The following is a 24,972-nucleotide window of genomic DNA, read 5'->3' as shown; positions in this document are numbered from 1 at the left end:
CGCCATTGTTATTTACGTCGCAACGCATTCCGTGCGTAGTGACGTAAAATGGCGGCAGTAAGCCTCCGTGTCGTTTCTAAAGAGACGATCAAAACTTTTGAATGCGTCTGATGAATGAATAGGGAAGAGTGACTCTACCGATTGCATGTTGTTTCTTTAGGAACGCTACGAGGCTTAACTTGCTTTCTTTATAGGCGTTTCACATTGCTCGACAGAGAGTCTGCCGCCATTCTACGTCATTAAATAAAAATAAAAGTCACCCAAGGGTTGAGGAACGAACTCACGACCTTCACCTTGGGAAACGGCCACACAACCACCTGAGCTATGACACTCCTACTGTTTGCTTACCCGGGTGGCGGAGTGGTTACCGTCACTTTCGAGTTTGCTTCCCCGCCTGGGAGACCAAAAATGTGTGTGGGTGCACCAAAAAACAAAAAAACTGTTTGCTTACCTCTAAGAGCAAACAAGGTTTTTCCTTTTTGAGTTCGTAAGATTCCAGCTGACACGAACAATATACTAAGACACAGCAAGAGCTGCGTGGCTCAGGGAGTAAATAGGTCTCCCAAACTGAAGGGCGTGAGTTCGTTCCTCAACCCTTGAGTGACTTTTATTTATTTATTTCAATTCTTATTTTACTCTCTTCCAAGTGTAAATTTTACTCAAAAACGGAGTCTATTTGGTCCCACTCTAAATAGTGTCAAATTTACTCTACAGAATTTTACACTCGACTGTGGAGGAAGAAAAGAAGGACTCCTCTTCAAAATATCAACAGTCTCTGTGGATCTGATGTCCTCTGGCAGGCTATTCCATAGGTGCTATTGTTGTATTCGGGCGTGTAGAGGGTAGGAGCCACATGGGCATGTTTCAAAGTGGATCTTTGACTTATCAAAGAAAATGTTCAACAGGTGTACAGACTCACACATTGTTAAATTTGATTTTATGGGGTCATGCACAATTTTCAGCTTTTGTACGCAATTAGTAGGAACCCTACGCACCCTTTGATAATTGAGGACCCGGGCCAGCCTGCAGCGCTGTTTTGCACATGAGGAGCCATTCGGGCAGCTGGAACAGATATGGTACCGACAGTGATCAATTCATACTGCTTTGACTTTCTGTTCTATTGTTCGGCCATCACAGCATCAATGAAACCTGTTTACCCGCATCAGCGACATTTTTGTTCTCACGTGTAATAAGAAGAGATACTGTCACACGTGCTTAGATGCTTGGATGACAATTTAGTCCACATAAAAGGAAGAGAATTCATCAAGCAAGGCGAATTTTGTGTGAGCATTTTGGAGACAACAAAAGGTCAGTATTTTTTTTCTCAGGCAACAATAATTCTGGTGTTCAAGTTGGATTACACAAAATTTATGCAAAATTAAAAAATGTAAAATGCATGCGTTTTTACCTGTGCTCATGTACAATGACTATTTCATTTGATTCTGTGATTTATGAACATTGATTGAAGAATATTTGCTGACGTTTTATTTTGTCTCTTGGTTTTGACAGTGAAGTGAGAAGCTGAGACAATGTTGCAGTGTCCGAAAGGCTTTGGGGTGCGACAAATGCTCACCTTAATCACGGGCATGGTGGAGTGTCTTTGTTTTGCAGGAATTGTATTTGGGTGGGCCTCGCTTGTTTTCATCCTGAAGACGCAGGGTTTCTTCGGTTCTCATTGCGTCAACAGTACAGAAATTGATGGCTCGCAAGTCTTAGGTCAGTTTGCTCTTCTTACCTCTGACCTTCAATTCATCCCAGACAAAATGATGTCGAAATGTACGGCTTTAATTCTAAATTGGCAAAATCTTACTCCTCTCCTTCTCCCATGGGTTTGTCGGTTTCAGATTGCAGAGGACAGGATGAACAGTTATCTGGAGTCTTCACCTCTGCATCTGTCATGAATAATTTCCTCACACTTCTAACTGGTTTCATCTTTGACCGCTTTGGCTCTTTTGTCGTGCGGCTATTAGGAATGTGAGTGATATTTGACAACAGTAAAGTATTGTCCAGATTGGTTCATATTCATTCATTTCAACCTCTTACAAAGTCTTGCATAGAAACTGAAGGAATACAGCAATAAACAAAAACACTCATCAAATATGTTGGTAAGGTAACACTTAATATATATATATTTTTTTATCAGTAGTCATTTTTTTAAGATGTAGTTGCAATTCAGGTGTTGTCTCGCAAATAAATGAGTAATGATCTTGTCTCTATTTGCTATGGCATGATGATGATGTGTAAAATGTCTTTTCATTACTCCAGATGTCTGTACATCTCCGGTACCTTGCTGTTGGCCTTCTCAACTCCAGGTATTTTTTGTATATGCTTTTGTAACCTCAAGTTCAACATAAAATAGAATAGAAAAGCAGAATATTTAAAGAATAACATGCGGTTTTCTAATTTTTGAAATTCCCCACCAGCCTTGTCCGTGCTTCTCTTCCCAGCACTTCCCCTCATAGCTGTGTCAGGCAGAATATTTTTGATTACCAACATACAGGTAGGTGGCATACAATTATTTATACAAATATAATATTCATTATTTAATTATAAATTATCAAAAATATTTTTGTCTTTCTTGTTTTGTGTTTCATTATTATTATTATACAGTACATATTTCTTTAATTTCTGGTTAAAAACACCACCACCAGGAACACGCACAAACAACAAGTAATCAACCAATGGGCAAATTGAGTTATTTCTATTTTGGTTTCTGAAAAATATACGCAATTTGCAATTAGGAAAACTACTACATGACATTGTAATCTAGAGCTGTGAGCAGCAATAAAGTGATGTGTGTGCCAAGTTTGATGAGTATATTTGCATATTTAGACCCTCAAAATCAGCGTTTCGCGAAAACTCACAAACTTTATGTTTTAACATGATGAAGGCCCAAACACTCTCCTGAGCAAATGTGAGAGACCGGTATCAACCCATTTTAAGAGTTTTGACTGCAAGAATAGTGAGTTTGTATGATCTAAAACAGTGGTTTTCAAATGGGGGCACATGAAGAGATGTGAGATTTTAAAATATGTTCTAAAAGTACAGTAACTATTTCAGAAAAATACAAGTTCATAAAATGAATTTTATATTCAGTAGGCTATTTTATTTCAGTGTCCTAAAAAACAGCATCTCTCCCATGTCAGAATCATTCAAGCCAACTTGTCATATGCCACCCCGAATCACCTGTCAATTACTTGAAAACTTTATTTAAAATTCAGTTAATTATTTTGAGAACAGCGCTTTACTATGATCCCAGAGGAGAACACTTTATGTTGTTAATCATTTTTATGTGCACAAATCTTTATTTATAATTAAATTATGTCTTTATTTTTTTTAGTTATATATTTTTATTTTAAAATAGTTTAAGAGAGACCACTTAAATACGCAGAGGATTCCAAACATTAATAAATCAGATAAAGATGGCACAGCACTCGGTTTTAAGTCTTTTCAGAGATGCTTTGTGCTGGTTTGGGGTAATATTTCACAGGGGGGCCGTCACTAAAAAAGGTTGTGAACCACTGATCTAGATAACCAACCTTATGAATGATTCTTATTGTCCTTTTTTTGGAAAGTTATTAATGAACTGATTGAACTTTTGAGCGTCTAAATATGCATGAAAACTCTTAACATATCAGGCCTGGCGTGGAAATCCATATCTTAAAGATTTATTGCATTTCCAATAGGGGTGTCAAAATTAGAGAGTTATTTTGAGTTAATTTAAAGTTCGTCTAATGCTATTAATTTTTTAACGCATGATTAATGACCGCCCCTTACTTGGAGCCTGTATTGAGGGAATTCCATTCGCAACGCTGCAGACACGTGCACATCAAGCAGTAATAAATTTAATAATAATGCATACATTTGTGTAGACTGGTGTCAAGTTGTATTTTACAATTTTAAAAATGTGCAGAATTTCACAAGTTACTTCATGTTAAAGATTAGATAGCTCTTAATATGAAAAGAAAAATGCAGAGCTGTCACCAACGTCTTACAAATGCAATTATGCCATCTAGTGGCAGAATAATGACCTCAACATAAATCAATACCACACAGGTTTTTTTTACAGTACAGTACAATATTTTTTAATTTTATGAATTATTATGAAATTATGGTATCAATGACTAAAAAAATGCAGCCATATTTCTATTAGTTTAACATTTTTCCACTTTTATGTTAAGAGTATGAAAACTTGTAAATTTTATTGTACATTTAGCACAGATATAAAAATTGCAATTAATCGTAAATTAACCATTGAAGTCATGCGATCAATTACGATTAAAAAATTGTTATTGCCTGACACCCCTAATTTTCAATAAATAAATAAATGTAATTTGTATGTTTCACCTATATCTATGAAAGTTGGGACGCATTTGTAATAGCCCAAGACCTAAGCCTTTTTTAGCCATACGCTAACCCTAACAAGAAGTCTGCCATTTTGATTTTGTAATTATTTAATTCCTCAAAATTTTCCTGCCCTTTATGGAAGTCATATTTTAATTTTAACAATCTCCTCCTTGAGAATTTTTTCAGATGTCTTCAAACTTTTGTTGTTTCATCTAAAGTTGTTCAAGATAAAAAGCTATTTGAAGGCCTTTTATTACATCGTATGCTGTTAACGTGATGATATGCCGTTAACTAAGAAAAATGCTGCTGCTTTTGAGTGTCAAAACCTGGGCGAAAACTCATGAAACTTTGGACATACATCCAGCCTGGCAAATACTTTTACATTGTAACGAATATTGCCCGTCACCCTGAATTTTTATTTTATTTGCCTTTTTAAACACTTCCCCCTGGGGAATGTGTGTGCGTGCCTTAAACCTATGTTTTCTCAAACCAACCAGAGACAGTTCAAAAAGGAAAAACTCTTTGAATTTCCCTCCAGCAGGGACTGGAAACACATAACCTCAGCGCCTACTGAAGGAATATTAAATTACTATATTAAGTGTAATCTTTGCGTGTCCAAAATAATTGTATTCAGGATCTGATGAAGAAGTTTTCTTGCAAGAATTTATTTAGAGGCCTCTAAAGACACAGTCAGGACATCACATCAGAATGCAACGATATGATCCCAAGTGTGTGTCAATTTACAGAACATCGACTCATTTATACAAAAAAGATAAAAGGTTCCTCCCCCCGGCTCTTGATTGAACAAAGGGCAGACATGTCATCTCCTAGTGACCAAATGTTGATGTTATTAGCAAGCAGAAGTTTACATACAGACATGTTGATTCCAGGTTGGCCAAAGGTGTAATCTTATTAGTAAACAGACATTTACATACAGTTCCCCTTCTTGACTGGGGGAGAAATGCAATTAGGATCTAACCCCAGACTTTTAGACTCCAATGCCAAAAGGCTCTAAATAACATCATGCACATTCCTATCTTCAATAGCTTTGAGGGTGAGAGGATAAAATAAAGTTCACAAAATCATTACTCCACTGTATTCTTTTTAAACACTCATGATTATATCACATTGATATGCCTATAAGTAAATTCAAAAACAGTAAAACATCAAATTGAAAATATTAAATGTCTTCAGTCCTACCATTGAACTTCTATAAGTTCAAAAACCGGACATTTAATCCCACAATAGTCTAGAGAGAAAGTCCAGCGCGAATCTTGATCGTCGCAAAAATGAAGCAATGTTTATGTGTGGAGTTCAGAAAATAAGAATAGCAGGTGAGAGAGAGAGAGAAAGAGAGAGAGAGAAAGATAGATGGGCTTAGCAGTCAAAATTCAGTTTGATTCATTAAAAAATTCAGTGGAAGGGGCATAATAAATGTGAGGCATAACACTATGTGATGTGGTTAAGTGTCACGACGCAATAGCAGATGTGTCCGTCCCTCGAAGCCATCTCCTGATGAAGGTCTTTGTTGAATGAAAAGTGCGTTCGACAGTTGGTCAATTTTTTTTTAAAAAGAGGCGTTTGTCAGCCTTTTTCCGAACCCTGGCTCACTGCCAGAGATCGCAGGAAAGGTCACGGGACTTCATTCCCAGTGTGACTCAAACCTTGTGAATTGATGAAAAGGGGATTTGAGTGATTTCCCCCTTTCAAACAGCAGATTGACACTTGATCAGCTTTTCCAACTGTGTCAATCCGTGCCCAGGGAAAAGGCACTCCAATGAATCTTCTTTCCTCCGCGTCCTTGGGTAGCTTGTCAGGTAGACACTGGAACCGGGTGTGGTGGGATCCGTTAGATGGCTCCAATTGGTGTGGACGCAGATCAGCAGCTTAGTCAACCCCCTCAGTCGGTTTCAATTGATGTGATTTGATGAGCCTGGGACCTCGTGGCTCACATGTGGTGGATGTGGCCCCCACCATTATGATCAGCAAACCAATCTGTGTGCAAAATCCTTTTCATTTAGTCACTCATAACATACATAGTCTTCATTCTTTACTTTGAAAAGAGCACCTGTTTTTTTTTTTAGCAAATGTTAATTGTTTAAGTTCTGTAGGTCCTGAAACATGCTGTTGGACACGGAAAAAGTTATTTTTGTTGTGGCATTCAAACAGAATCCGTTTAATGACATTTGTACATTCAATGGCATAATAATGAAAGTCTTGTTGCCATTGAAACTTTATGAGGCCAATTGTTTAATATTTCTATTTTTCTTTAATGTCCTTGAGATCAGAGATAATATACTAAATCAAATATGTTTTAATCTCAATGCCTTTTCTATATCTTATGAAGTTTTGTTTTTTCAAGTGGGTTTGTCTGATCCAATCTTCCTAGGAAACCCTTATGATGGTAGATAATGATTAATCAAATATTTTACCATGATATTTACTGTTGTAGATTTTAGCATAAATGTGCTCTTTGTCGTACATCAAGTTTCTGTATTTTTAACGCTGGTTTCTTATTATAGCAGTGTAAATCATTTAAAAACAACATCATCTTAACTCAGAACTATTCATGTCCGGCCGGGCCATGAACAGTCTGAGAAGAGATTTATATATACTTATACCTTTAATAAACACTGCAGTCTTGCAGTTCATTTTTACAACTTGTCTCATGAAAAAATGTCACCCAGGTGTGTCAATGTTCCTTCCACACCTAAATGGCATATTCCATGGGCTCTAGAAATTATACTTTTCAATCGTTTCTGAGATGGAACATACTTACCGTATTTCTGCTATAAGGGTCGTCTTTTGTCATCTTTGTAGAACTTACGTTTCCTCCAAGTCAAATCCTCTAATTCTCCGCTCCATTCTTTGCCTGTAAATTCCTCACACCAAACTTCATTCTCACATCAGACTTCCTTTTGATACACCGACAGACCAGTCATTCTCACATCAGACTTCCTTTTCAACAAACTCAGACAGACCAATCATTCCCCCATCTGATAAAGATCAATTTTGATCATTTCAGACCTGAATGTGAAAACTGCAGCCGCTACCAAATTGCTGCTTCAAAGAGGAAAAAACAGACACCTTGTGTCCTGTAGATTAAAAAACAACCAAATTGTGACAATTTGGCCAACACCAGAACTATAAAAAGATCTCCAGCTGAGCTAGCCAGGAGCCATAAAAACAAAAGCCTTTGAGGCAAGAGTTTGTAATGTAAATTTGAATCCTGTAGATTAGAAAAACAACCAACTTAAGCAGATGTAAATTAAGATACTGCAGCGGAGGACTTTTAGGGTCAGGAAGAGATGAGAAAAAGATTTAAAATAACCCCATTAATCTATTGCAGGTCACGAATCTTCCAAATATCTGCCATCTCAACTAATAAAAGAAATGAGTTATAATCAGAAAAACAAAACAAAATCCCTACTTTAAACCAACCAAAAAGTATTCTTAAAATGCTAACTAACCTCACCTCTTCTACAGAGTAGTGGGGGCTTTGTAAAAACACAGCAGGGAACTTTGCCTTTGTGCATTCCCCGTGGAATCCAAAGATCAGTGCTGTTGAGCTTAATCAAAATTAAAAATTTAACCAGCAAATTCGCCGTAAGTGTTCCATATCTGAGTCCACTCTAAGAAGCCAAAGTTATAAAAGAGAAATGGGGAAAAAAATAGAAGGCCAAATTCAACAAGCATCGAACAACGGAAAATATAGTATTTAAGGATTAGAATGAATTTTGTACTACCCTACTTCACATAAGCTGTTCTCAATTTCCGAAACTGCGTTGCTATAGATCACATCTCCTTTCTGACATAGTACAGAGTGCAAACGTCTACAAACAGAATACAACATACGACCTCAGGCACCAAACTCAGATGATTCCAGAACTTTGAGTCCACAACTGTAGTTCATATTCCTTCCTGTCCTTGTCGATAGCAGTTTATGCAGGGCAAAGTTCAAAGCGGGCACTGGGCTTTGTGTACTGGAGTTCTCAGGAAAAGTTCATAATGGCAGAATCGATGATAATCCTGTCTGCTCAAAAAGTTGCTGGACATTATGCTCAAACAATGCATAAGAGTCATTGAACAGTCACAGGACGAGCGGATTTACAGTGTACCATCCTTTTTGCAGTCCGTGTGGTCACTTCCCCCCCGAAAGTGACCATTGTTCAGTTCGCCTTCCACTCTGAACATCAAGCATAGCAGGAGAATGCTGTTCATTCCATTTCCAGCACTTTTCGGTTGAGTCACCCAAGTGAAACACCTTTCAGTCAAAGATTGAACCTGCCCGAAACATTTATACACTCGGAACAGACAGAGGGAGATGAGATCATAGCAAGAGAACACTGCTTGTTATCATTCAATTTCCAAGAAAAAATAAAATAAAAAATTCCCCCAAAATATTTTGTTTTTCAAACCCCTAATTTATTCATTTTGTGGTTTTATTTGAATTTGATCACTACACTATAGCAAGTAGTAGTACTATATTTACGCATATGTCTACCATAGACATCTTCATTATGTGTTGCCTCAAATTTAAGAAACATGTGACAGCTGTCAGTCACCCTGGCCACTTGGATGGAAGTCCTTTCCAGACTTCTAGAATGGGACTCAGATAAAGACAAAGGTTAAATCATTTTCACACTTACGAATAAGTTATCAGAGATGCAGGGGAAATATAAAATCAAAAATGAAAAGTCTATTTCAATTAAAATTTGGTTTTATTACTTATTTCAACTATATTAAAAGTTGGTTTTATTACTCATTCAACTATAAAAAACACAGATCTGATTTTAAAAATAATATGATAGTGGCCTGTAGTTAACACCTAGACCTCTATATCCTTCCGCATAACAGGAACAATTTGATTTTATGATTAGAAGACCCCTGCTATTCGCACACACAACAGACTACAAGTCTCCCAAATGGAGACAATGGAAGAGAGGACTAAACGTATCACACCCCCCTGTCCTTTTTTATCTAGTTTAATTTAATTTTAACAGACAACAGTACAAATCACCACCTTCTTAAAACAGCAGCTCACGACCCCCATCCTCACAGACCTTTAGTCCCTAATCAAGCGTGGGGGGAAGAGCTTTAAAAATTGTCACAGACAAAGGCAGAATTCTCCCCTACTTTCAAAATATGCAGATTTCCTGCTTACCATTAAATCTCGCTAGAACATCACACAACACACCTTTCCCATTGTCAGAGTCACACAAACAGTCACAAACTCCCTGCAGGCACACAAACAAGGAAAAATCACACAATCCACACATGCTCCAAACATTTCACCAACTGGGCTCAACAAACACTCACACAACCCAAACTCCTCAACTTAATTCAGTGGCGTCTCAGTTGTTGAACCACAGACGAACACAAACCTCTCTGAAGTGCGCACTCATTTGTAAAATACACCGTTTATTCGTCTAATAATAACTTCACCACGTACTTATAGCTCAAATGTTGACTTATTCGCGCACAATCCATCGCAACGTTACGGCCGCGACACAGACACGTCGCGCACAATTTAAAACAAACAACGAAAAACCGCGTGGCCACAACACACCATGGAGCTTAACAAACAAACAAACGCGTTCACTCAACAATTCATTTCTAAGCCAAGAGCTCTCGCTTGGTTCAAATTTTCCCCGCGGGTCATCTTTCACAGTCAACACTTCATCCAGTTTATGTTCCAATTTCTTAACAGATGCGGCTGCCCGCAGCTAACTCATCCTTAGCCTTAAAAACAGATTCGCACGGTAGCATCTTACCAAAAACTCATCTCCTGCGCAAAACTCGTACGCTGGCAGAGCAGCTAGCTTAGCATCAGTTTCCTCATTCTCAAAATCACTTAACATCGTCATCTGCGCAACTTTCACAGAGCTATCCAACGCTAACATTCTAGCACAAACCAACATTTGGCTCACGACCCCACACCGTCTAACTTTTCTTCCATTCGAAGAAACTTATAGAAGTGTTTTTCACGGAGGTAATCAGCGTCTGGCGCTGTTTACACAATCAAATTCCACAAACACACCACATTTTACAACGGTGAGAACCAACCACTATCACAATTCGTGCGCATTCATACATTTAAAAGAGTTTCATACTTACGTTGACGCTGTGGTGGAAATGCGTCCAGCATCATGAACTCACTGTTCGCTTAGCGACCAATTCTGACTCTCGACCGGAAGTCTATACAAACCTCCTTAGTTACGGTCAATTTTTTCGTCCATAATATGTAGTAATTAGTCGTTTTTAATATTTATAAAGTCAGTGACGTCTCACTTATGATACTACGATATAACAGATCAAAACTATTCTCATTAATCCCCCCAGAAAAATATTTTTCTTTTTTTTTTTCAGACAAACACAAACAAGACGAAAACGAAACAGATATTAAATACCTTTTGCGCGACTTCAACAAATATATCCGGATCTTCACGGGCGGCTATATCACACAGCTCTGAACCGAAAAAACGGCAGGCTTCCTTATATCTCAATCCACGCACCGTAGCGAACTACGCGACATACGGGCGTTTAGCTCAGCAAACACTACGCGTGATCAACGCGAGCTGCTTATTTCACAACACACATCCGCAACACATAGTGCGATCACCACTAGCTGCTTATAACACCACAACAACAGAATCAGCCTATTCCTCCGTGGTACTCAATGTCACATGCCGTTTTAAACGGCGAAGCGCTTCGACTTGACGTCACTTCCGTAAACACGGGGCATTTTTATGCGCGACTTAATATTTTCCCGGCTTCTTATTTAACACAACATACACACACCGAGGAATTATGTCCCTCGGTTCAGTAATTCCACACAGCACACACCTTGTTACCACACAGGCGGCTAATCCACTCCGCACTCCCAGTATCTTATATACTGACGGCTTATTCATACGAAAAAATAAAAACACAACCTATTCCACCGCGGAAAAAACTCCCATGCATGGTTCAATGTCGTAGTAATTTTCAAAATCGAGGACTTTCCGTCCCACCGTAAGAAATATTACTACAACCCCCCTAACTTGTTCACAGATCCCAAATACAACTTAGCACAGACGAAATGCAACCGTATTGATCCTAAACAACCAGAATTTCTCTACGTGGATAAAATGTCCACTCACCTCGTTAATATTTTTGCGCTTTAGAAATCCGGTGTTCAGGATCAATCACAGCTGTTGAAAAACGTCTCAATAAGTCCACGTCGGCGTCACCATTTTGAAGGAATATTAAATTACTATATTAAGTGTAATCTTTGCGTGTCCAAAATAATTGTATTCAGGATCTGATGAAGAAGTTTTCTTGCAAGAATTTATTTAGAGGCCTCTAAAGACACAGTCAGGACATCACATCAGAATGCAACGATATGATCCCAAGTGTGTGTCAATTTACAGAACATCGACTCATTTATACAAAAAAGATAAAAGGTTCCTCCCCCCGGCTCTTGATTGAACAAAGGGCAGACATGTCATCTCCTAGTGACCAAATGTTGATGTTATTAGCAAGCAGAAGTTTACATACAGACATGTTGATTCCAGGTTGGCCAAAGGTGTAATCTTATTAGTAAACAGACATTTACATACAGTTCCCCTTCTTGACTGGGGGAGAAATGCAATTAGGATCTAACCCCAGACTTTTAGACTCCAATGCCAAAAGGCTCTAAATAACATCATGCACATTCCTATCTTCAATAGCTTTGAGGGTGAGAGGATAAAATAAAGTTCACAAAATCATTACTCCACTGTATTCTTTTTAAACACTCATGATTATATCACATTGATATGCCTATAAGTAAATTCAAAAACAGTAAAACATCAAATTGAAAATATTAAATGTCTTCACTACCAAGATTTAAAAGCCTTTTTAGCAAGAAAACTAGCGAAAAGAACTGCTTATCAGTACCCAGACCACTTTTATGGTCTGGTCTATCTACAGGAATCAGCCATATGTTTTTGGAAGCAACGCCCCTGGGAAGTTATACGGTACAACAGTGCCCTCCAGCGGTCACTATCGGTATTATCCTCAAGAATTCTACTGCTCTTAATTAATCTGAAGTCTACATAATTCGGGACATAAACGGACTCTATGTACTTGACTGACATCAAGTGACTTCTGTTGTTTATCTTTGTACACAACCTGTATGTCTATCTCAAATGAATGAGGTGTGTAACTTTTGCAGCCATCTAAATTTAGCTAATTAGTAAACTTAGCGGATTCAATAACTTTATGATCGCGGTAATGTTTGAAATGTGTTCAGAATGATAAATGAAGCATCTGGCTTGTCAATTCTGATCAAAAATGATCAAATGCTATCCTAAAAGCTTGGTCTCAGTCGACCAAGTCTGCTTCAAGCATCATTTGTGTTTTCTGACTGGATTAGTAATTCTCTTATTAAAGCAAAGAACTCCATAATTAACTGAAGTAGCAAAATCAACGTGGTGTGCCCCCAGAGGTTGCTGAGGAAATTACAACTCCCCTCAGTACCGTCTAAGTTTCTCCGCCACTACGGCAACCCAAATAATCGCTACAACATTTTAGAGGGTTAGTGTCCTTTTGGCGGCTGTGGCTCAGGAGGTAGAGCCGGTTGTCCAGTAACCAGAAGGTCCACTGTTTGATTCCCGCTCTCTGCAAGTCATGTATCATTGTGTCCTTGGGCATGGCACTTCACACACATTGTCTCCAGTGCCACTCACACAGGTGTATGTTTCTTGTCCTGAAGGTGGCAAATCTGTTCGGCGATCACCGTTCCACCATTATCACTGTCCTAAGCGGGTCCTATCATTCTTCTGCAATTGTCTTCCTCATCATCAAGGTGACTGTTGTCTTGATTTTCATACAGTGTTCATCATCACCTTCCTACATTCTGATCATGTGCTTTACTCCTTACAGTTGTTATATGAGTCTGGCATTCCTATCAAGGCCAGTTTCCTGTTTATGGCTGCATGCAGCATCTTTCACGTGCTCAGGACCTTCTTCCTGCTACCCAGAACCTTAATCCCATACCCCCTGCCTCAAAATTACTCATATGGGTATGGATCTTTATGTAAACATTACAATTGCAAAATCATGGCTATCTGATGAAAACTGTGCAAAGCATAAATTGATCTGGCGAGGAGGTGGAGTTCAGAACAAGCTTAAGAATGCTTCTTATTATTGTTTGCACCTGGGTCTCTGCTCCAATAGACCACGGGTTGTGGGGTACAAAGCGATTCCGTTTTTTAAAGATTCTTCTCAAGCGCATATTTTTTTCCACAAGCTCAAATTTTGCAAATTAACAAGTACCGGTTTAGTACAGTATCTCATTAACAGTGAGCAATGAACGTGTGCATACGAAACAAATTATGTTTTGTCATCAGGGTTCATTCAAGGTTGTAAAAAAGTTACAAAGACGTTAGTCAGGCACTCACAAACCGTTATTAGGCTTGCAAACTATGCAAGGCATCACATTTGGAACATGTTCAAAATTCTTTTGTAACATGAAAAACTGTTTGGGAGAAATGAAAAACGATATACGAGTGTCTGGAGAACGTCTTTGCAACCTTTGCAGCATTGAACAAAACCTGATGGGGGAAAAAAGACATCCTTGGAAGCCTTCGCCGCTCAGTGACATACAACCTTTTAAAGAATCAAATTCAACTCACCAAGCTGCCTCTGTTGTTGTTTGTTGGCACTTTGCTCCTAAAAATTATGAAAGTGCTACAATTTTTTATTTTATTTTTTAAAATCTTATTGCGCATGTGTGACCAGTATTTTTTTTCTTTTTAAGAGAGACAGTGTGTACATTTTACTCATCTCTAGTGGTAACTAATAGAATGCAACAACCTTAGTTCCAAGTGCGTGCATTTTGAAGCAACCACAGTACGGTGCCTCCACTAATCTGTATATATTACTGGATAGGTCAAGACTTTTGAAGCTGCGAGGCCGCCATATTGCTCCTCCCAAGAAACGTTTCTCGGCATACGATCCTATACATTTACAGTATCGAAATTGGAGAACATTTGAGAGTGTACTTAGTAGAAACAGCATGATTTATGATGTTTTAAATTTGTTAAACATAAACAAGAGCAACAACAAAAACAAGAACTTGCCTTATTATAAATTGTATGCTTAGTGTTGTTTACAGGAGGAAACTTGTATATTTTTTCATTAAAGAAATATACCTGTAAGTCAACAAAAGATGACTCTGCCAAATCTAATATTGGGGTTTAAGGAACTGAGCGCTAAAAGAAAAAGGGGGTGTTCAAAACAACACATACCATCCACTTGTTGAAAAATAGTTGTGATCACTTGTCGATTAATCAATTCATTAATCAATTAATTTTGATAGCTCTAAACTATGCCTTATTGTCAATTATCTACTCAAGACACTACCTTCATAATTCAGAGTTGTAGACAATTGATTGAAACAAAGGGAATGGACTAGGGGTTGTCTAATGCTGAAGAACGTTTGGAAGGACAATAATTGGTTTATTATTCATCACCAAGCATGTTTTTTTTTTTATTAATAGAAAAAGTAAAAAGGAAAGGGAAAGGGAAAATAACAAGTGGGCTTTTCAGTGGAAGCTCTGTGGTCAAATGCAGTATATTTTCGGTTCATTAACAACGTTCATATTAAGGGACTGTTAAAAACTAATTTTGATTGCACAAAGAAGTCAACCACTGCAGAAGAGAACTTATACTGTATATGAAAAAAATAATGTACTCACCATAAAATCAGACACAAACAGAGACAAATGTGCAAATGGCGGTGTGCGTTTGAAGAGCTTCCTAAAAATCTAATAGAATCAATAAGGCCTAAATAGAGGTAGTCAGACTTTGTTCAATGTTAATGTTTTTGTAATTCTCTCTCTCTCTCTCTCTCTCTCTCTCTCTCTCTCTCTCTCTCTATCTATCTATCTATCTATCTATCTATCTATCTATCTATCTATCTATCTATCTATCTATCTATCTATCCATCCATCTTCAAGGCAGTCTCATCACATTATGACTAAAAGGCAGTTAGTCTTCAGAGGTTCCATTGCACATTGCACCACTCCCTTACCCTTTGCCATCATCTTCCACTTCAGGTTTTCCTGTGGCAAGTCAGAAGAGTATGTGAATCATAGCTCACAAACGACAACAGACCAAATGGAAACTGCCCATGAGGAACCTGTAAAACCAGGTGTGTATAAAAGTATTACCATAAACAATTTATATCTTAGCTGGGTCATTATGTAAATGTGTGCCTTCTTCCTTTTCTCAGAGAAAACATTTCGTGAGTGTATCCTGTCCAGATTCTTCTTTTTTTGCCTCATCTGGTTTTCGGTGATTGAACTGAGAATTTATCTGTTCATTGGCACCCTTAACCCAGCGCTGGAGTTGCTAACGAATGAAGATCCCTTACTCGGTACAACTCAAACACAGATTAGGAAATGAAAACCTTGCAAACTTTTATCATGCTGCCTCAGAATGTCTCCATTCTTGAAAATGACAAGCATAAAAATATTGCCTGCCATTTACATGAAAACTGGTACTGATAGCTGTTTAACAACGGTTTAAAAGTAGACAGTAGTTTAACAAAAAATAAAAATAAACAATGGGCGTTTTCATTATGTTTAATTTAATTTAATTTAATTTATTGTCTGGCAGAAGTGAATATTGCAGTTTGAAAAAGAATTCCTTCATATTTACATCAAATATTACACAGAGATAATAATAGACAGTAGTTTATTGTTATCATGTCTCATCTTTCCTCCAATATGTTTGTAGTGAGCCAGTTCCTCAATGCTTTTGCTTTCACCCAACTGTGTGCGGTGTTGTGTGCTCCCTGGAATGGCTTCATCATGGATAGACTGAAACGCAAATACCGGGATAGAGGTATTAATTAAATACAATCAGTATTGCATGACAATTAAAAAAAAAAGTAATGGATTATGGGTGCCCGGGCACAGGCCCTTTTGGCACTGATGCATGCCCAAATAGATACGATAAATATCATAATATGAACCTCACGATACAATAACTATCATAATATTGTGGGGATGTTAGAGATATATATACATACAGTGTGTGTGTATATATATATATATATATATATATATATATATATATATATATATATATATATATATATATATATATATATATATATAACACTATATAGTGCATCTTTTGTTGATCTTCACTGACTCTTCCCACCCACTGGTTTATAGGAATGAATGGGCGAGAGGCAGAACTCAATTCCACAATAGTTTCTCTCTTCCTGGCGTCGTTCTTGGCGCTGGTGTTCTCAATTTCCGCCGCCATTCCCGTGCTGCTCCTCCAGTACTTCACCTTCGTCATGCAAGTGCTGACTCGTGCCTTCCTGCAAGGCACTCTTGCAGCTTTTGTCAGTGTGGCGTGAGTATACTTACACACACACACTCATCAGTACTAACTCTGAAAGTATATGTGAAGATACCTACAGTAATGGCATATTAGCAGCTGTATACTGTATATAGATAGTACACTGTAGTCTTAAAAAGAAAAAAAGAAACATTTTTGCTAGATGTTTTTAAATCTAGCCTTTTTCATATTAAAATTGTTGGCTCATATCAAAAATACAAAATTGAAAATTGGACCACAAGACTGGATTTTAATTTAACCCTTAATTCTTCAGGATTCCCTATCCTGGAATTATGGTAACAAGCATTTGTACAGATATATTTGTTTGTTAGCTGATGCTGCTGCCACAATCAGTGCTAAGCACAAGCACCATCCATCAGACATTTTTAACATCAACATTGAAGTATTGTTTCGTTATTCTCAAGGTGAAATCACACAACCTTTTAACTTTAACAATCAGCCGGCTACAATTCTGAAGAATAAAAACTAAAATGCACTTCACCTTTATGAGACAACTTCTGGGGTTCCCTCTCTTGACCTATTGGTGTCTGTAGTTGGCATAAAATGCTTTGCCTTCTTGCAAATGATGGCCTTGGAAATGCTGTCACCCGCTAGCTGTTTTTCACAACAGCTTTTCTACTTTTTGGTCCAGAATGTTCTTTCATTTCTTTTGAAGGGTACTGCACTCCCTTGGCCATGTCAGCAGCAACAAAATCATCCTTTTTCAATTGTGAAACAGTTTCTTCGATAATTATGAGCAAGTGCCACAACATGTGAATCTGATAACAGTTGCAGTCTTGAGGAATGCCAGTCTTCCATGAAATCCTTTGTCTGTGTGTCTTTCACATTGTAGTTTCCCACCTTGTCACTTTGGAAAAGTGTACGGCCTCATTGTTACTCTTGCGTCAGCCGTCTCTTTGCTGCAGTATGTCTGCTTTGTTGTGGTGGAATCACTTCTCGATGGAGATCCTTTATACGTGAGTACCAGCAGATGTATTATGTTTATTTTGATGTAGTGGTTTCCAAACTATGGCCCAGGGATCATTTTCGGCCCACCCTTGATATTTCAGTGGCCCATGGCATACTACAAATCACTGGTTCTCAACCCCAGTCCTCGAGTACCCCTACCGATTCTGTTTTCCATGTCTCCCACAGCCAAAATAGCTGAGGATCGTTATCAGGCTTCATGCAGAGCTTGCTGATAAGCTGATTGTTTGAAACACCCTTGTTGGCTGTTGGAGACATGGGAAAATCAAAATTTGGTTAGCACAATTTAACACAGAGAAAGGTACCAATAGCAGCTTTCGTTACATGGAGGTGGAGGGGAAAAAACAAAAACAAAATATGTTGTGAAAAACTAAAGATGGGAAAATGTGGCCATAAAATCACATGGGGGGGGGGGGGGACAAGAGAGAGAGACAGAGACAGAGACAGAGCAAGACAGAGAGTGAGACAGAGAGAGAGAGAAAACTGTTTGTGGCATTGTGATGCTATTTGATTTAAATAGTTGTGTGTGTACTTCTAACATACATGGTTGGTAAAATAATTATGTTGTACAACGGGTAGAACATAATTCAAATCAGGACACCTTTTATGTATTAAAATTGATGTAGTCTTGAAAGTAACGAAAGAAAAATGTTCTTTTCGTCTATTGACCATTTGCACCGACGTCACGTGACTGCCCTATGACGGACAGCGGAAGGAAATGATGGTTGAATGGAAGTTTCAACAAATTAAAAGTTGTTATTGACCATAGAGCCATGGAATCTACTACTTCAACCAAAGCACATTTAGTCGGGACTCATAGAGCACGATATTTAAGTTGGAGATCGCTAATTTGAAAACAGCCCCTTACCTTCTGTTGCCTGCTGTTTTTACCAAGTTAATCAAATCACCGACTTTGCCGGAATTCACAGCGCACAACCTATATCATTATGTAGTCAATACTAGTGATGGGAATTCCGGGTCTTTTTAGGGAACCGGTTCTTTTGGTTCGGCTCCCAAATGGCTCTTTAGATTTTTTTGTCGCTTAAATAAATATATTACCAACAACAATTTAGAACTATGCGCAATATAAATTACTAATGTGAAAAAATTGCACTATATCAAATGTTTGTTGTATAAAATACACTTTTATTTATAAACTCGACTATAAACTCAAATAGAAAGTGCAAACAAATTAGCAAAACAAACATTTAACTATTTACAAATGAACTTAAATAAGGTTTAACAATAACAATTTTCAAGTGAAACAACAGACAAACAGAATCGCACAGCAAAATATAAATTAAAATGTGTAAAATAAAAATAAAAGAAAAAATCTGCATCCAGAAAACAGTGTTCTTCAGTGTAGATTTACATTCAGAAATGCCAAGTGCCTCAACTTTGAGAGGCTGATCCTATTTCTTCTTCTTCTCATGTGCCGCTGTAAATTGTTTGTACCCCGATATGAAATTTTAGTCTTGCCGACTTTACACTCTGCCTTAGTTTTGTCAGTTGTTGTATTGAAATGTGTCCATATATTGCTGCGTTTTCTCTTGTCACTCATTTTTTAACTGTTTTTTTTTACCTTTCCGTTTATACAAGCGCTCTCCTCCTCTCTCTTGTCTCCTCCCTCCCGTTCGTGTTTGAGTGTGTGTGACTGCTTGCAGCGTGCTGTCGTGTGCCCCTCCCCCCCTCAGCTGCTCAGCGCTGAGCGCAGACACAGAGACGTCACACACACATACTCACCAATCAAATGCGGCTAGAGAGAAAAAAAGCGGCTCCCAGTCAGGAGCCGGCTCCCGTCGTTCACGTCAAAGATCCGGCTCTCAGAGCCGGTTCGTTCGCGACCGACACATCACTAGTCAATACCGTCTCTTCTCCTTACACCGGGGCTGATTCAAAAGCTTGTCGCTGGCTGAGTCTCTGGGACGAGATGTTACGCTCACACTGGGGGACAATATACCTCGTAATGCAAAGGTAAAACTTGTTTGTCATGCTAACTGACTTATTTTTATATAGTCTGTTCTATATTGAAACGCTGTGATGATGTTATGTTACTATGTTTACTAGCATGGAACAAATTACTACGGTAGTGGCAAGCTATGCAGTAATTTCATGAATATGACTTCGGCTCCAGAGTGAAAAACTCCAAGCACAAAGACGAAATCCCCCATTTTTAAACAGTCAAATGCACTTAATAGTTTTGAAGAAGGTGCATTTTAAAACTAAGCTGTGTGTTTGTGCAGTTGGAGTGGATGCTTAACTTAACTTAACTGGCTTGTTAATGTGATTTGAAACACGCAATTCGACACCTCTGTTACAATCTTTGTTAGAGTGTACGTTTACTAGTAAAATGTATGAACATTTATCTACTAATTACAACATTTATCTACTAACCTCTCCGGGCTTCGGCCTTCCTGGGTGGAGTTTGCATGTTCTCCCCGTGCTTGCGTGGGTTTTCACCGGGTACTCCGGTTTCCTCCCACATTCCAAAGACATGCATGGCAGGTTAATTGAACACTCCAAATTGTCCATAGGTGTGATTGTGAGTATGGTTGTTCGTCTCTGTGTGCCCTGCGATTGGCTGGCAACCAGTTCAGGGTGTACCCCGCCTACTGCCCGAAGCCAGCTGGGATAGGCTCCAGCACCCCCGCGACCCTAGTGAGGAAAAGCGGTCAAGAAAATGGATGGATGGATGGATCTACTAACCTCGCAAAAAATGCATTCATTAGTAGGTATGCGTTAAAAAGCAACATTTGGTTTACTCCTTTGTCTGTCTGTACAACTGACTGCACAGCAAGATATTACCATTTTATAAGATAATCGATTAGATAAAGGACTTTACGCTGTACGAGTTTCATTGGTTACAATACAGGCAAGTGGCTCTTTTGCCGTCCAGCGTCCCGGAGGGAGCGTTCCCACGTGCAAAAGGTCAATACCAGGGGTAGGCAACCCTGGTCCTCAAGAGGCGTAGTCCTACGTGTTTTAGATATCTCCCTCCTCCAACACAGATGAATGATCAGCTCATCAGCAAGCTTTGGAGAAGCCTGATAACGATACTCACCTAAATTGGAGGAGGGAGACATCTAAAACACGCATATATATATATATATTCAGCACTAGAGTATAACGTAGTTTATTACAACAAATTGGGTTATGTGTTGGCAATTGTGTCATGTTCTGTTACTTTGAGTGTGCTGCTTTACGAGTTCATGAACGTAACATTCCGTTGCATGCGACTTTTCATGTAACTACGGCTGTACACAAACGGTCAACAACCACTCTATACACTATGCACACTTACTATGGAATTATCTATAAATATAAAAAGAAATACTTTTGCTACATATTTTGTTCTTTTTAGATATCACACTTTTTTTTTAAGTGTGAAGTCGGACAATGTAAAAAGAGGAAAATGTGGTGTTTTTTGCACTGCATGCTTTATTTTGGCGGGCCTATTTCCTGTGTCATGCATGTTCTTGCTTTTTCCAGATCATCAGCAATCAACTCCTTTCAAAAGCCAGTCTGACTTTCAGGCAGGTGCCAGATGATTCAACCAGTAGTACTTTGGCCAACACCACTCCGTGTAGCCAAGTGTTTTTGAGAGTCTTTCCATGTTTGATTTAGTTTTTCACACACTATGGAGAAACATTATAAGAAACATTTATAATTTACAATTTGAATTTAGTATTGATACAGTCATTGCCAACAGGGGAGTCAATTGGGGTGGTGAGCAATTTGGTAAGGGTAGCAACTGCCACCCATAAAACTGCTTATGAAAGGGAGTCAGCATCTGTCACCAAACACACCTTCGATATGATCTCGGCCTTCATGTGTCTGCAGGTCAACATTGCGATGGCTGTGCTTGTCCTGTTCTCCCTCATCCACCCGGTGTCTGTCTTTTTGCACTGCCGAAGGCTTGCATCACAACAAACTCAACAGGTCTCCTAGGAAAAGATTGATCAGTGAAAGTGATTTTTTTTATTTTTTATTTTTTTTTACAGATTTATTTAGTATTACTTTTTACCTGGTAGATGAATAAAGAATCAATTCATTAGTGGTGATAAAAGACCACTTAAATAGCATACAGTATTTGGTTACTCTTTGAAAGTATTGAAACTTTTCAAATCCTCAGATTATATCAATTGTGTATGTTTCCTGTATTGTAATTTCTAATGTAGTGAACCACATAATAAAGTGCACAATGAACAAGTTTTTCTAGTATTTTCTTTTAAATGTAGCTCAGCAGCACATTGGATGCCTGGGGTGATTGCTGCTCACAGAAAAAAAAACATGTCAATGTTTTGGCACTTTTCAGAACCACAGCAGAATGTCCCTTCAACATGCCCTTCATTTACAAGAGACACAGACCAAATATTTTTGGGTCTTTGTTGTTATGGATTCCCCTCATTGATGCTTGACCAAAACAATTAGTATCTGCATCTTTTCAATTTCATTAATATATTGAAGGGTAATGTTTGCAAGATTGAGACTTAGCAATACTCGCTGTTGCATCATGACGTCACTTAGGAAAAGTTGAGTCAAATTCAGAGTGTGCTGCAGCTGTATAGGAATAGGAGCAGAGTAAAGGTCCAATGCTCCAAAGGAAGCACCTTGGCCCTTGGCGTCTCTTGTGTAATCATGAATCCCACAATATAAAGTGCCACTTCATAGCCCCTTCCCAGGTCCACAAACTTTCCACTCTACACATAGCCACTTGTTAAGTCTACATCTGGATGAAGGAGGTTGTTGTGAGAATACTCAAACCGCACATGTAAACAAGAGCAATGGAACATCAGTGCATTCTTCCTGCAAATTTTATTGTGGGCCCATACCAACAAGTGCCCCTAGAGGACGACATTGGCTGCATAAAAGCACGACTTGTAGTCCAAGTCGGGACAAAATGGAAGTTTCAATGGTAAAGCCTTGACTGAGCAACATAATCAACTATGGGGGGAAATGCAATTTGTCAAGGCTGTTTGAGAAATAATTACAATTTCAATGCCAACAACACATTTAATGCAGATTATTCTTTTCATTATGACCTGCTCACTTATAACCATTATTATTATTATTATTATTATTATTATTATTAAAACATTTCAGTTTATTTGGGCATGATACATTTAAAGCAAGCATTTGTAAACAGTAGTTGATAGATTGTGTTGAAGCCCATAAGGAGTAGGCTGAAGCAAGAGCTTTTAAATGCCTACCCCATCATAATGTACATCATACAGGAGCCCGATTTTTTCTCACTGAGCATTAATGCTCAACATACGAAACATCAATCATGAACATCAATTGAAGATACGAAACAAAATGCTTCACAAAACAAAATATTGTATAAAACAAATACAAATGGAAATAAAAGTCCTCAGGCCCTGCAATACAGCTATCTGCTGCCATACCACATATTTTTTTACAAAATGTAATGTCACCTAATACTCAGTCCTAAACATTTTTGTTCCATCCAGACAAAGCCTGAATCTAATGTGTTTCTTTTGCATATAAATTAAAAATACCTATCATGTATATATATATATAGTTTTAATTGGTATATATTAGCAACACACTTTAGCTCATTATCTAGACCATTCCAAAAATTAACCCCTCTTCGAGTGATACAATGGCTCTTCAGGGACGTACGAACACCCTGTACCTTAAAATGTAATGCTCCCCGAAAAAGTATATTTACCCTTTATTTATTTTTTTTGGGGGGGGGGGCGGGGGTTCATTGCTATTTGTGTTATATAATATTTATAGAGATTTTAGTTTTACTAGATCTTCAAGCTTTAGTAGTTTAGATTCTAGGAACAGTCCGTTTGTATGGGCCCTGAATCCGTCATTGTGCATAATCCTAACAGCTTTCTTTTGTAGTCTAAATAGCATTTCCAATTTGGTTTTGTAAGTATTTCCCCAAACCTCAGTACAATAGCTAAAATATGAAAGAATAAGTGAGCAAAAAAGTATTTGGAGAGATTTTTCATCAAGCAGACACCTGCATTTATTCAATATGGCAAAATGTTTTGCTAATTTGGAACGGATGCTGTTTATTTGAGGTCTCCAACTAATATTATGACTCAAACTTGTAATCCTTTACCCTCTCAAATTCAACATTATTGATTTTAATTTGGATTTGAGTGTCCCCTTTAAATTTACCAAAAAAGCATTACTTTTGTTTTAAGTATATTTAATAAGAGATTTTTTTATTTTTTTTTATCAAACCAACCTTTGAGTTTGTTAAGTTCTACGTTATCTCTGTTCCAAGTTGTTGAAGATTTTTGCCCGAAGCTAGTATTGTAGTATCATCAGCAAATAGCATTTATTTTAATCTTGCATATTTAGCCATCAATGTGTCTCAAGACATCTTAAGTTAAGTCTTAAGACATATTTTTGAGACGTCTTGAGATGTCTTTTAAAGTCAAGATATGTCTATAAGATGTGTATATAGACATGTATTGAGACGTCTTGGTAGAGACTAAAGGAATATAAGAGTTTGTGTGAATGGGGGTTGCAGGAATGGAATGTTTCAGAACAAAGGATGCTAATTGCAAGTGGAGATGCAGAGCCGCGATAAGCTCAAAGTATGTTGTAAATCACATTTGTTTTACACCGGGGCGGAAAAGTAAAAAACAGGAGAAGCCATCCAGTGACGCTGCGGATGAAGATCGGCCAATGAAAAGCAAGCTAAAGTTAAACTGCAGAAAACACGTAGCCAATAGAATAATGTCAGGATGCCTTTGTTTCTGTGTCATTTAAATACTGTGTAGTATAACTATTCACTGGGGCAACTCGGATGAGACTACGTCGGCTGCTTGAGACAGAGACGTATAGAATTGTATTGATAGGGACCCGGGACCCCAGCTGTTTTGTATTAGATTTGAGTGTTAGGAATAAATCCACTCGTGTGTGAAAATGCCGGCTTCCTGATACCTTTCTATTGCAGAACGAGCACGCTATTGTTGGATGGGTGATAGTTTGGTAAGGTCACAAATTGGAGTCAGATTATTAACTTGAGTTTATATTAATATAGAAATAAATTCCAACAATTTATGGTGACCCCGACGTGATGCAAGAGAGGTAAAAAGAAGTCCGGGACTTCGAGAAAAAACACAAGAGTCTGGGACTCGGGGATCTGGGATCCACGTCCACACCAGGTGACGACCTGATAAAGAAGCCATACCTCCGACCGTCTTTTCTCTTGGGCCCACAGTCAAATAAGGTAAGCAGATTCCTTTTCAAATTCTGCACATTGGCAAC

At 38.1% G+C, this 24,972-nt stretch overlaps 1 protein-coding gene across 1 annotated transcript; it reads left to right on the top strand.

The window, feature by feature from the left end:
- Nucleotides 1–1,529: 1,529 nt before the first annotated feature.
- Nucleotides 1,530–21,690, top strand: LOC144040532 (equilibrative nucleobase transporter 1-like). Its single transcript, XM_077554799.1, has 12 exons — nucleotides 1,530–1,716; nucleotides 1,845–1,974; nucleotides 2,266–2,312; nucleotides 2,424–2,500; nucleotides 13,085–13,177; nucleotides 13,255–13,394; nucleotides 15,432–15,526; nucleotides 15,608–15,751; nucleotides 16,114–16,221; nucleotides 16,557–16,743; nucleotides 17,582–17,705; nucleotides 21,556–21,690. The coding sequence occupies exons 1-12, from the start codon at nucleotides 1,530–1,532 to the stop codon at nucleotides 21,661–21,663; spliced, it is 1,440 nt and encodes a 479-aa protein (XP_077410925.1). The 3' UTR covers nucleotides 21,664–21,690.
- Nucleotides 21,691–24,972: the final 3,282 nt, after the last annotated feature.

This window comes from Vanacampus margaritifer, chromosome 20 (assembly GCF_051991255.1).
Source record: "Vanacampus margaritifer isolate UIUO_Vmar chromosome 20, RoL_Vmar_1.0, whole genome shotgun sequence".
In the NCBI taxonomy this organism is placed as follows: domain Eukaryota; kingdom Metazoa; phylum Chordata; class Actinopteri; order Syngnathiformes; family Syngnathidae; genus Vanacampus; species Vanacampus margaritifer.
Note: the sequence above shows the minus strand (reverse complement) of the source record. Positions and strands in the feature narration are given on the sequence as shown.